The sequence below is a fragment of the Scyliorhinus canicula genome, chromosome 18, assembly GCF_902713615.1.
Source record: "Scyliorhinus canicula chromosome 18, sScyCan1.1, whole genome shotgun sequence".
Lineage (NCBI taxonomy): Eukaryota > Metazoa > Chordata > Chondrichthyes > Carcharhiniformes > Scyliorhinidae > Scyliorhinus > Scyliorhinus canicula.
Genome location: NC_052163.1, coordinates 83,446,821 through 83,461,172, shown reverse-complemented (window position 1 = coordinate 83,461,172; position 14,352 = coordinate 83,446,821). Strand labels below are relative to the sequence as shown.

At 42.6% G+C, this 14,352-nt stretch overlaps 1 protein-coding gene across 6 annotated transcripts in view; it reads left to right on the top strand.

Annotated features, from left to right (window-relative positions):
- Positions 1–13,618, top strand: part of dpp9 (dipeptidyl-peptidase 9) — a 111,569-nt gene extending 97,951 nt beyond the window's left edge. For all 6 annotated transcript variants that reach the window (XM_038776655.1, XM_038776657.1, XM_038776658.1 and 3 more), the window contains 5 exons: positions 4,550–4,696; positions 6,659–6,811; positions 8,810–8,952; positions 10,458–10,569; positions 12,799–13,618. In XM_038776655.1, coding sequence (XP_038632583.1) covers positions 4,550–4,696; positions 6,659–6,811; positions 8,810–8,952; positions 10,458–10,569; positions 12,799–12,891 — 648 coding nt within the window. In that variant the 3' untranslated portion in view covers positions 12,892–13,618. The remainder of the gene's footprint in view (positions 1–4,549; positions 4,697–6,658; positions 6,812–8,809; positions 8,953–10,457; positions 10,570–12,798) is intronic.
- Positions 13,619–14,352: the final 734 nt, after the last annotated feature.

The window sequence follows — 14,352 nt, the reverse complement described above, 5'->3', positions numbered from 1 at the left end:
CATGTCGAGTCCTAAAAGGAATTCAGATCCTTTCATAGAGCATCCGGTCATGAGTGTGTGTGGGGTGAAACCTGTTGATGCTGAAACTGTGTTTCTTATAAACATAAGTGCGAATGGGAGCACTGAATCCCAAGTTGAATTGTTGTCCTGGACCATCTTTTTAAGGGCCAATTTTAGAGTCCGATTCATGCGTTCCACTATTCCGCTTGACTGGGGGTGATACGCAATGTGGAAATTTTGTTTGACGCCGAATATGGTCAGAACGTTCTTCATGATCCGTCCTGTAAAATGAGATCCCTGGTCTGATTCAATACTTCTGGGGAGTCCCCATCTAGTAAAAATGTGGTGGGTCAGGATCTTTGCGGCTGTCTTTGCTGTGTTTGTACGAGATGGGAACGCCTCTACCCATTTCGTAAACGTGTCTATGACCACCAGAACATATTTATAGCCATTCCTGCAAGGGGGCAATGCACCTACAAAATCGATCTGGAGGTTAGTCCAGGGGCCATTAACGGGGCGAGTGTGGCTGAGTTGTGTCTTCTTTGAATACCTTTCCGGGTTATTTTGTGCACAAATCAAACAGTTCTCTATGTAGTGCGTTACATCGTCTCTTAAATTGGGCCACCAACAGAGCTGTCTAAGGTGGGCTGTGGTAGGGTCGATCCCTTGGTGTCCATGACCGTCATGGAATAAGGCAATCATTTGATTCCTGTCTTTCTCACAAGAATCACATACAACTTGTCTTTGATAATCACACCCCCATGTGTGGTCAAAGCGTGTTTGAATTTGTCGTACTGGGCCACAAAGTTTCCTTTTAAAATCTCCCGGAGATTTTCGTCCTGCCTCTGTGCCTGTACTAAATCCTCTATGTCTGTCTGTGAGACCTGAACTGAACTCACAGGGGCGCTAGCTGGTGCGCTAGCTGGGGGTGTCCAAAAATGACCTCTCCTGGAACCTGCTTTAGCCAGTGCGTCGGCTTTCACACTTCCAGGGGGGGATGATCGATGGTGGCTTCTAACTTTAATAATGCCGTACGACCTATCCTTTGCCTTCTCTAGGATATGGCGGAGTAATGGGGCAGATGGAAGGGGCTTCCCGTCTGCAGAGACAAAACCTCTTGTCCTCCACAGGGGTAGAAAATCTGTTAGGCTGTTACAGACATATAAACTGTCCGAATATATGTCTGCTGGCCTGGGGAACGAATCTGGGTGGTCCACTATGTATGCTATGGCCGCGAGCTCTGCTGCCTGCGCGCCTAAGTGTCCGGGTAACTTTAATGCTATCTCCTCTAGTGCGCGTCCCTGCGCATCTTCCACATAAATACCGCATCCAGTAATGCGTTCGCCATCTAAAACTGTGGATGAACCGTCCACATAGATCTTCAAGGGGGCACACGTGTCTGTGTGCTGGGGACTCTGGCTTGAATTCCCTATCTTCCTGGGGGGTGTTTTAGCAATGAAGGGTCCTGTGTTGTGTAGGGGGGTTACTATTTCACATTCATGGGGTTGTCCGCTAAAAATGTGTGTGTCTTGGTCCGTTTAACTGTTATGTCCCGTCCCTGTAACAGAAGTGTCCACCTAGCTGCTCTTATCTGGCTCACTGAACCGTCCTTCAGTCGTCCGTCTAAAAGTAACTGTGTGGGGGTGTGTTCGGTCAAAATGGTGATGGGGTTGAGTCCGGTAATGTAAGAAAAGTATTGTACTGCCCAGGATACCGCGAGCAGGTGCCTTTCACAGGCTGAGAAACCTTGCTCTACTGGGTCTAACAGTCTGGAGGCATAAGCCACTGGTCGTAGCTGCTCGTGCCGTTCCTGAAGGAGCACGGCCGAGAGCGTCAGATGTGTGCTAGCTACCTCAATTGCATAGGGGGAGAGTGGGTCTGTAACTTGTAGCGCGGGTGCTGCGCTAAGGGCTTTCTTTAACTCTTCCACAGCCTCTGTATGCTGCGGAAGCCATTCCCAAGGGGCTCCTTTCTTAAGGAGGTCTGATAGTGGGGTTGCCTTGGTCGCGAAACCATCGATATGGTTCCGACAATACCCAACCAGTCCTAAAAGCGACCGGAGGGCTGAAACATTTTGGGGAAGGGGCAATTTGACGATTGAGTCAATTCTTTTGAACTCGATCTCGCGTTTGCCGTGTGTGATGACTGTACCCAAATACATCACTTGATTCTCCAATATTTGGGCCTTTCTGGGGTTAACCTTACTTCCGATTGAGTTCAGAAGTTCCAGGGTTCAGACAGAAGCGTGATGTGCTCTGCCTTGGTGTCTGTCTGCAGTAATAGGTCGTCCACATACTGTACCAGACATTCGGGTCGGGAAAATTTTGCTAGTCCATTTGCCAGCTGTCGGTGGAAAATGGAGGGGGAATTGTGGAATCCTTGTGGGAGGCATGTCCACGTGTACTGCTGTCCTTTGAATGTGAAGGCAAATTTATTCTGGCACGCCTTTGCCAATGGGATTGATCAAAAGCCGTTGCTAATGTCCAATACCGTGAAATACTTGGAGTGGAGTCCCTGCTTGAGCATGGTCTCGGGACTTGTTGCTACCGTGGGGGCTACTGCTGGGGTAACTTTGTTGAGTTCCCGATAATCAATGGTCAGACGCCATGATCCGTCGGGCTTCCTCACTGGCCAAATAGGGGCATTATTAGTCGAGGATACTGTCTTAAGTACACCCTGCTCTAATAAGCTCTCTATAACTTTTCCAATTTCTCCCTCTGCTTCTAGGGGAAATCTGTACTGTCTCTGTGGTCTCGGGTCAGGTCCTGTAATTTGAACTTGTACAGTCATTCTGCCGCAGTCGTGCCGGTGACTGGCAAATGCTGTCATGTGTGTGTTCAAAACTGCCCTAACCTGTTTGTCCGTGCTAAGTGTGGTCGGGTCAAAACAATAGTCGCCTTCTGTGCTAATCCTGTTTGCGTACTCTCCTACTGTGAGCGTTGTGGGTGCTCTGTCTGATTTTGCCATTCGCCAGACACACTGATTGACTGGGTCGAACGACATGCTGTGGGCATTCATAAAGTCAATGCCCAGTATGTGTTCTGCTGTGCGGAGCAGATTAACTAAAACAACGGGGTGTTTGGTGGAGATATTCCCTAGTTGGATGGGTACAGGGGCTGTAATGTGTCCCTGCTGTGAGTGGCCTGTAAAGCCGCTGAATGTTATTGTGGCTGTAGTGGGCCACGTGTCTGCCTGTGGTATACTGGAGGAATTAATGGTCGTGCGGGACCCTCCTGTGTCCCAGAGTAATTCAGTGGGCTTTCCCCGAATTTTTGCCGTGATAAGCGGTCGTCCGGATCGGTCCCAGAGGGTGTCACAGACCCAAGTGGGGGAGCTCGAACACCATCAGTCCGTTCCGGCCACATTGGTCTATTCCCTTCATTATTTTATATGCTTCTATAAGATCCCCCCTCAGCGTTCTAAATTCCAATGAGTACAGTCCCAGTCTACTGAATATCTCCTCATAAGCTAATCCTCTTGACTCTGGAATCTCCTCTGCACATCCTCCAGTGCCAGTACATCCTTTCTCAAGTGAGAACTTCCTCTACCCTGAGACTGTATGAAACACCATTGTAACAGCTTGGCGAATGTGGTCATTCCTCCTTTCCTGCCTCCAAACCCCTTAAAGACACAAACACAATTATTGATTTTGGAAAGATTTGAGGTTCACTGTGCAAATTTCTGGATTTATTTCAGGGGGACATGAAATTCCCGTCGGGCATTGCACAACTGTAGTTGGAAAATACCAAAGGGAGATCTCCAAATCCCTCCAAAAATGGGGTTGACTTGTACGCTAAATATAAAAGCGAACTGTTGGCGTGCGTGTGGGTGGTTGCCACCTTTGTCATTCGCCCTATGGGTTTTGCTCTATGTGGGAATCTAAATGCCCGAGCATCTTTGCATCACAACCCATGTTGCCTGCTTGATCCTTTGAACCAAGTTATAAGATAACCATCCATTTGTGTGTTAAAATTGAGACAGACGACTAATGCAAGTATATAGCGTGTCATAGCTGAAAATGGGTGGGGGGGGTCGACTAATATGCTTAGTATATGGAAAAAGATGATATTTATGTCTGGAAAGTTGAAGTCATCTTATATGCCACGATTTACGGTATTTACACTTAGTTTGTTAAATTGACTATAAATGTGTGATCACAGCCAGCAAAACACTTCTCTGAAAGTGCGAAGTTGCATCATTTGTGTACTAGCCATTTACAGTTCTGCAGGGTTAAAACATCTCAACTAAATTGTATTCTCCACTTGTTAGGCAGAGGTACTTTTGGTCCTATTGCACCTGTTCAGGAATTCTCAGTAGACTTTTCATTCATAGTAATTTATAATTAATCCCTGTTTGGTGTTCACTGGTTCACTGGTGGGTTACTGTAAAGCTGTCCAAGTTAAGAATCTAAGGCTTATATATGAAGCTATTTGAGACAGTGCACTTAACGGTGGAGAATTTGGTGAAACTCTTGCAGTTTCTCATAACATCTTCACTCACCTGGCTACCAAGGGCATTGACTGTAAAATTTGTTTCCTTGTTCATGTAGGTCCAGCTGGTGAACAACTCGTTCAAGGGAATAAAGTACCTGAGGCTGAATACACTGGCATCTCTTGGTTATGCAGTGGTGGTGATCGATGGCAGGGGGTCCTGTCAGCGAGGTCTTTTGTTCGAAGGGGCCCTCAAAAACAAAATGGTATTTTCCCTTTTACCACAGTGGTTTTAAATTGGCATTTAATTAAGCATGTCTATACCCACCCATGTTTTTGCAGTCTGAAGAACTCTACATATTAAGAAACATATTTAATTATTTCCCTTCTTTAGTAATGCATGAATAGTGGCACTAGGGTGTAGATTCTATTGACACTGGTTACACCCGCACGCACGCCAATAGTTCGCTTTTATATTTAGCGTACAAGTCAACCCCATTTTTGGAGGGATTTGGAGGTCTCCCTTTGGAATTTTCCAACTACAGTTGTGCAATGCTCGATGGGAATTTCAAGTCCCACTGAAATGAATCCATAAATTTGCACAGTGAACCTCAAATCTTTCCAAAATCAATAATTGTGTTTGTGCCTTTAAGGGGTTGGGAGGCAGGAAAAGGAGGAATGAACACATTCACCAAGCTGTTACAATGGTGTTTCATACAGTCTCAGGGTAAAGGAAGTTCTTACTTGAGAAAGGATGTACTGGCACTGGAGGATGCGCAGAGGAGATTCCAGAGTCGAGAGGATTATCTTATGAGGAGAGACTCTGTAAACTACGACTACTCATTGGAATTTCGAACAATGAGGGGGGATCTTATAGAAGCATATAAAATTATGAAGGGAATAGATAGGGTAGAAGCAGGGAGGTTGTTTCCACTGGCGGGTGAAACTAGATCTAGGGGGCATAGCCTCAAAGTAAGGCGGAGCAGATTTTGGACTGAATTGAGGAGGAGCTTCTTCACACAAAGGGTCGTGAATCTGTGAAGTTCCCTCCCCAGTTGAGGCTACCTCGTTAAATGTTTTTAAGGCAAAGGTAGAAAAGGAATAAAAGGTTACGGTGAGGGGGAGGGTTAGTGAAGCTGGGTCCACAAAAAGATCAGCCATGCTCCTTAAATGTTATCAATACTTGGTTAATGAATCCTAGAAGTCAGTCTATGTTTTACATTTGTGTGGACCAGTGCTAAACAGCGCCCTGCAAGGTCTCCCAGGCACAGCCATTTGTTCCCAGGCCTCTGGAGAATCCAAACATTCTTAGATGTATCTATTGGCTCACTTTGAATCGCGATGTCTCGTGATTGCATTCGGTCTTGCAAGGCATTCCAAGCGCCACAGCCTCTCCCGAGATTTAACGACCTTGTTGCGTCACAGAGTCAGGCGCAACGAGGCCATTAGATCAGGCCCATATTATTTTCTTAGTTATTTGTTGCAGGAAAAGTTTTAAAACAGTAAATTTGCCATATTATTCTTTCAACTAGTAACTGGAAGTTCAAGTCTCTTTAAAAGCTAGCGGTGTCTACAGAGCTCAGAACAGTTGAGAAAGTCAAGGAAGTGCAAGTAGTCTTCAGCACATCCAGCTTGTACATCTAGTAATCAAACTCCCCTAGCTTCACGTTCAAGGAACATCTTGAACTCGCCTAATCATAAAAAGTAAATAGAAGTGAAGGAGATGATTCAACCCATTGAGTTTAACCTTGCATAGAGTTCCAAGGTCTTAACCCCTCAGGGCAGGTAATTCTAAGCATTCACCACCCTCTTGAGTAACATTTTTTTGAGGTCTACTTTGAATTAATGTTTCACTTATTCAGGTTTATAGCTTTAATCCCACATGCCTGACTTTAATTCTGAAATGGTGTATTTATAATTTTCTAATGAATGCTGCTGTCAAATTGTAAATCAACTGATGTGACTTTGCTAAATAAATGTTTTGGTGAACTATGTTCTGTTCAGTTGAACTAAACTGTTCGCTTTGTTCTTGGAACTGCAACTCGTTTCCTGTCTCCTCAATGTCTCATAAGCCCCTGCACCATTTTCTTTTTGAGGTGACCTGCGCCCAGCTATGTGCTAATGCTCTTAAACTACGCAGTCTAAATGACTGCTTTATTTTTACTCTTAACTGTGGAACACAATAATTACTGAAACCGTACATCTATATTTTCTCCCCTCCCTCACAGGGCCAGGTAGAGATCGAAGATCAGGTGGAAGGGCTGCAGTGGGTCGCAGAGAAGTACGGCTTCATTGATCTAAACAGAGTTGCCATCCATGGCTGGTCATATGGAGGTTTTCTCTCCCTCATGGGTTTGATTCACAAGCCCAAAGTCTTCAAGGTAATAAAAGCACAAACTGAATAAATTTGGTTGAATTATGTTTAAAAACATTGTGTTTATTTGAAAGCACAATAAAATGATAGCTGGGACCAGCGCTCACGTTTGTGGTGCTGTGCAGCTAAACTAAATCATGGAATCCTAAGTGAAATGGCATTTAATCACTTCAAAATTTGCTCATAGGTAATGAATCCCTTTTGTTAGCAGGTGATTTTGATCTCTTGGTTTAGATTCGTTTTAAATATTTTTTTTAAAAATCAATTATTTTGTCCTTTAAAGGTAAGTCCGAACAAATAGAAGGAAGTAATTTCAAATGTTACATTCGTTTGGTAAGACGAGCCGTGAACATTTGAGTCCCTAGGGCATGTGACATGTGAAGTCGGTTAGGGAGTCTAGTGGGACAGTTTTTATTCTGTTGAGTGATGACAGTGCTGGTGCTGTAATGTTCTGTTATGGAGTGGAGGAATGAAACTCTGCTGAGTTCTTTATGAACTCCAGTACCTTCAATCCAGCTTCTGCCATGATCAGAACATAGCATTTGTATCGTCCTGCTCCACCCTCTCTTCCGTCATCTCTCCAGTTCTCTAGCACCGTGGAACAACCCTTAACTGTTAGGTTTTCCAACAAAACCAGCAAAACTTCAGTAGTTTCTGACCAGATTCCTCTGTGCAACTGTCTTTGTTTTTCCTCATTTTCTTATCCCCATGCGATAATTATACCTAGAAATGTAAAGTTAATTTCCATCTATATGCTGGTGACAACAAGCACGATTTCAGCACCAAGATGACCACTTTGATAGCATACTATGTTTTATGTTGTAATGCATGTGTCAAAAATTTCCTGGAGACCAAGGCTGCTGCTCTTGTCACCTGCCATTTGACCTTTCTCCCCCATTGGCTGCTTGCTTAGACTGAACCAAACTACCAGTCCTGTTCATGTTTGTGAGCCTCAAGCCCCATATTCAATCCGTCACCAAAGTCACCTCGATCAGTTTTGCAGTGACCTCCCCTCCCCTCCCATCCTATCTCATCCAAATCACTGCTGGATGTTTTATTCATGTTTCTTGCTATCTTCAGACTAAATTCTCCGTGATTATTCTTCCCATCTTCTGACAAACTTCAATTGTCCAAAAGTAATTTATACATGTTTACCACTGAGTTCTATTCACTCATCGCCATCATACTGACCTACATGGGCTCTTGATCTTTCAATTTATTAACTTCTCTATCATTTTCTCCTTTAACTCCCTCATGGCCTCTCTGTACAGCTGTCACTTCTTCCTGCCTTAATTCCCCATCTTCATTATAGTCCTCTAATTCTAAACTTTTATTTATATATCACCTCCCTCATCCCATCGACAGCCTTGCCTTTCCTAAACCCCTCAGCCTTGACTTTTCTCCATACTTTTTGTTTGAGTCTTAAAATCCATTATCTGTTACTTTATGGGGCAGTGAATAATAAAAATATCTTGGGATGTTATGTACATAAAAAAAGCTTCAGAAATGCCAATGGCTAGACTGGTAGTAGGCTGTCTGCTTGCTTTTCTCGCCATCTTTCAGCTGCAATGCTAACCCCAGGCCCTGATTCTTGCTGAAGTGCATGTAAAGAATCTCACACCACTATTTTGAAGAGGAGCAAGGGAGTTATCGCCAGTATTTTGGCTAATATTCACTCCTCCCATCAACATCACAGGAACAAATTATCTGGTCACTATTATGTTGTTTGTGGATGATTGTTGTGTGCAAGTCGGCAGCCATGTTTCCTGCAATGCAACAGTCACGACACTTCAAAAGTAACTTATTTACTATAATGTACTCTGAGCAGACCAGTGGGGTTTTTTGGGGCACAGTGCATCAGAGCAAGCTGAAATTTAGAACAAAAATGGACTAAAATAAATTTTAACTGAAGTGGTTGCTCTCTCAGATACTGAACCATTTGTAAAAGACATGACATTGCTCAAATGTCCTCTTGTAGATAACAGATTATCTTGATATTTTTCAGGTTGCTGTAGCTGGTGCGCCAGTCACAGTCTGGATGGCCTATGACACTGGTTACACTGAGCGTTATATGGACATCCCAGAAAGTAATCAGCAAGGTTATGAAGCTGGTTCAGTGGCGTTACATGTTGATAAACTACCAAATGAGTGAGTACTGTAATATAGTTTCTTGTGGCAGAATACGACACTACATACGATTTATAGCACAAACAGGCTAATCAGCACTACTAAGCCTTCTCTTGCACCTTAACTAACCCTATTGGCATGATCTTCCGTTCCTTTCTGCGTCACTTCTTTATCCAGCTTCCCTTTTACGTGCACCACAAGTTATTCCCCATTATGTGGGGCACATAAATATTTGTAGAGTGTGTTCAGACATTTATGACTGGTACCATTTCTAATGTGAGGGATGACTTACTCTATCATGTTGATCATGCACTTGTGAATTTTGATTTGGAGTTTGGAAGTAATAACTTGGATTTGGATCTCAGATATACAATGCCTTATCTCTGCTTCCATACAGGAATCATTTGTGTAGAATTTGGGCAACTTGAAATTAAAATCTGCAAGTGCAAGAAATCTGGTATAAACTAAATGATGGAGGCCTCTCAGCAGCTGAAAAACAGGTTCATGTTTTTATGGAGACCCCTTCATGAGGAGTGGGGGGAGAAATAAAAGCAGATAGACAACATAAAATAAAGGGGTGGGGAGACAAGTATGTAAGTACTAATAAATTTAACACTGAACATTTTTTAGCTAAAGGGAGGAAAATCGCTGGATGGTGTCCACAAGATGGTACATAAGATACGTTCGAGCAGAGTGTATTTAAAGATGAATAGAAATAACCCCAAAGTGGCAATGAGTGTGATTGGGGAAAAAAAACATCTGTTCTAATTGACTAGATGGTAGTATACAGCTTTATCCTAGCCTCTCATTTAGGCAATGGTGGCAGCAGACTTTAAGCTTCCACCTCTAATGTCCCCTATGGCAGCACAGTCCAATGATGCATTGAGTTATGGTTACAATAAAATCCATATATCTTGCTTTCCTCGGTAATAATAGTTGGATATCAATTGCTTCCCTTGAGAAATGTTTTATTGTGCATTGAGTACAGAGGATGAGATGGAAAACTCCAATGTGGGTGTAAACTCAGATTTTCACAGCGACTTGATGGTCAACAGTGAAAAGAGCTCAGGGCTACCTGCATTTCCTGACATATTTGCAAAGAGCCTTTTTAAAATGCGGAAATATGTGAAGGTCTTGGAACCAATATTTTATCATTCATCTAACTGGCCAAAATAAAAATGTAATTTAAAATCTAAGATTATTAGGAATTTGATGCAAGATTATAAACTGCCTGGGATATTATCTGAACCTGATATATGAAACTTTAGTATGGTATTTTAGCAGGAATGGTATTTCATGGAAGTCGGCCTGAGTTGTGAATGTTATTCGTGGAAAAAAATGTAATGGAATCATTGGTACTGACTTTACCCTACAACAGAAGATGCATTAGCTCTATTCCCAAACTAAGACTTTTAGATTGAGACAATATTGAACTATGCACCAGATTTAGATGAAATAGCACAGTCGTCTTGGTTCATTTTGCCTTTTTATTCACCCTTGTTTTGTTTGATATTTTATTTACCCAGGCCCAATCGTTTGCTGATTCTGCATGGATTTTTAGATGAAAATGTGCACTTTTTCCACACAAATTTCTTAGTATCACAACTAATCAGAGCTGGAAAGCCATATCAGCTTCAGGTAAGGCTATATTTGTTATATTTGATTTATTACTTTACTGTGAATACCAAGAATTAGATCAGTGTTTTCTTTTTTTTAATAAATTTAGAGTACAAAATTCATTTTTCCGATTAAGGACAATTTAGCGTGGCCAATCCACCTATCCTACACATCTTTGAGTTGTGAGGGTGAAACCCACGCAAACAAGGGGAGAATGTGCAAACTCCACACGGACAGTGACCCAGAGCCGGGGACAAACCTGGAACGTTGGGCGGTGTGAGGCAGCAGTGCTAACCACTGCACCACCGTGCTGCCCACAGATAATAGTGTTTTCTTTTGTGGTTCCAATTTCCAACTGAGATCTTGGCTGTCCAGTGATGTTTTCCAAAGCAACAATTAGGGACCAGCCCAACAACCTAGAAATATATAAATCACAATGCACATTGAATCTATCTGATAACTGCTTGAGATAGAAGCATGTAATCTCAACTAGATTGAGTACGTTACTGGCTCCAATGTCTGCCGCATTCTTGGTATGTCTTTGTCAATGTTTGTGCTGGAGAACACTTGAGCTTTGAAAAAGGCTAGGGCGTCACTTGTGACATGTAGTTTTGCCAACCTTGCCTTGCTATTTTTGTTAGTCGTCCAGTTCAATGAAAATATTAACTAGAAATACGGTAGAATTTGCATCCTAAAGGTGTGAAAATATGCTGCTTCAAAATAGGTAATTTCCCTGTCCTGAAGGCGTTGATCTTTCTCTGATGTATGGATCCACAGTTCCTAGTCACATTTCAGTAACTTGCCAAGTGGGTACTCTTCAATTGTGAAGCATTAGCTCATGAATGTTTATCTATGATCTATGACTAACGTTTGCTTCCAACCATGGTTGTTGGGTTGGAATGAGAGCTGTCCTTACTCTCGTACAGAAGCTAAATAAAATGTCCCTTGGTTGCGATCAGCTAACTTAACAAATTGGACATCAAACCCTGGGATTTTTGAGATGTGGAGATGCCGGCGTTGGACTGGGGTGAGCACAGTAAGAAGTCTTACAACATCAGGTTAAAGTCCAACAGGTTTGTTTCGAATCACTAGCTTTCGGTGCACTGCTGCTTCCTCAGGTGAAGGAAGAAGCAGTGCGCCGAAAGCTAGTGATTCAAAACAAACCTGTTGGACTTTAACCTGGTGTTGCAAGACTTCTTACTGGGATCTTTGTGTTATGTATGATTTTTACTTGAATCAACTGATGTATTGGCAGAAGGCAAACTGGCTTTTTTTCTCTGTTTTGAGTTGAGTAAATGGCTAGTAAGGTCATTCCAACCCGAGACACTTTTTAGATATGTGGAAGATCACTATTATTCTTTCCCTTTATATGAATGATTAAAGGCATGATTGCACACCAAAGAGAGGGTGTTTGAATTGTATTTGTATATGTCACATTTTAGCTCGATTTTTGACTCCACGAGTTATCTGTGAATGGCATAAAATGGCAGTTGTTAGTTTAGAATTGAAGTTGCCTCTTTTTAGTGGGAGATGTGTCGTTGATGCAATGAATCTTAATCACAGTTTTTGATCATGGAAGGCATTAGCCAAGCTTTGTTTGATGTTCACTTGCACCTTCTATCAGGAGTCCTTGAGTAGCATCTAAGAGTGCAATCCTTCACGGATTTTTCCCTCCCTGGCCTAAGTGAGTGACAAAGGGAAACTTTACTCGCCCTGCTGGGCTGGAACTGCTAACTCGATACAGATTGAGAATGATTTATTTTTTTCTTATTTTTTAAATTTAGAGTACCCAATTAATTTTTCCCAATTAAGGGGCAGTTTAGTGTGGCCAGTCCACCCACCCTGCACATAATTTGGGTTGTGGGGGCGAAACCCAGGCAAACACGGGGAGATAGTGCAAACTCCACACGGACAGTGACCCAGAACTGGGATCGAACCTGGGACCTCAGCGCCGTGAGGCAGCAGTGCTAACCACTGCGCCACCGTGCTGCCCTAGATTGAGAATTATAACTGGGATCTTCTGGCCTGTTGGAGCATCAGACTCTGCCTTCATCCATTAGGTTGTCAGGGAAGCACGGGAAATTATTTTAGTCTTTTGTCTTTCCTCCACTGACGGAATCTCAGTAATGTACAACTTGCTTTGAATGACCTTGTACTCAAACCCTTATTTCTGAGCTACCCAGCTGTAAATATTTAAATGTTACCATCCTTTGCAAATAACTGGATGTTGTCTGTTTGTCTCTGCTACAGATATATCCCAATGAAAGACACAGTATTCGCTGTCCTGAGTCTGGAGAGCACTATGAGATAATGCTGCTACACTTCCTACAGGAATACCTCTGAGAAAACAAATCAACCACAACAGAAGAAATGTTTCTGGACTGTTGCTGACATTCGGCTCCTGGTGACTTGCTTTTTGTCAAACAACATATTCCCCACCCCCAATCCACAAATCTCAGTCCTAACTACACCAGTTTAGCATTTTCTTTGCAACTTCCTTTCTGAGCAAAGTGGGGATGCTACACTGATCTCACTGAATTTGATTTTAAACTGTGATTTGATAAGACTGAAACCTAACATTGTTACTTCAGTTTAATTTATAAAAGTGTTAACGGTACAGTGTGGAATCAGTTAATTCACCTAAACTGTACACTGGCATTGATTTCAGCTTTTGTACATGCCTTGAAAACTGCACGATGGTAGGGAGAAAAAGAGAAGAGTAAAGCCAAATGATTACTCGCAGCTTCAAAAGACACGGCCAGACGTGCTGCTGTGAATTTGACATACCACTTTGGAAAAAAAAACAAGCTTCACTTGTTCCGATTAGCTGCCGTGTTTCTAAAATGCATCTCCATAGGAACTTGGTTTCTCACGATCATTCAGTAAAAGACTTGAGTTTTAACCTCTGCAAGCTGCACCACCCAAGAAGTGTATTTCAGGGCAAGAGCCAACTACAACTTTACTGAGTATTCAAAGTGCGTATTATTAAAAGAAAATATTTTTATGGATTCTTATTCTTTTATAATGAGTGTATGGCATTGTAACTCATTAAAATAATTGTAACGCTTAATGCATAGCATGTTATTTCTCCACAACTGTCTTTGCCAGTTTTATGCCTTTATCTCCTGAAGACATCAGCCCTGCTGGGCCACAGATCCTAGTTTTCCACTAGTACCCCACCTGAGTTTCAGCTTGGGCATTGAGAGCCAGAGGAGGATTCAACCACGTAGGGCATCGTACACAACTCAAGTCTGTCCTTATCCAATTGCAATGGTACCTTGTATTTTAATAGTGGGTTTAACATAGTAGTGTTCTTTAAAAAAAAAAAAAAATTTAGAGTGCCCAATTCTTTTTTTTCCAATTAAGGGGCAATTTAGCGTGGCCAATTCACTTACCCTGCACATCTTTTTGGGTTGCGAGGGTGAGATCCACGCAGACACTAGGAGAATGTGCAAACTCCAGACGGACAATGACCCGGGGTTGGGTTCAAACCTGGGTCCTCAGCGCTATGAGGCAGCAGTGTTACCCATTGTGCCACCATGCTGCCCACAGTAATGTTCAATGGTATTTCATGAAGGTTAAATGGGTAAAAGCTTGGAAAGAAAAAGTGAGTAGTGAGATTAAGTAAAGCTTGATCATAAGGATGTGTTTTGAAGAAAATCTTGGAGGAGGAGAGGGAGGTGGATACGTTGAAGGTGTTTAAGCAAGAGAATCAACAGTCTGGGAGCAAGATGGCTGAAAGCATAACCAACAGTGCTGGACAAAAGGAGGCCGAGATGCACAAGGTGTATGAGGTTTTGATTG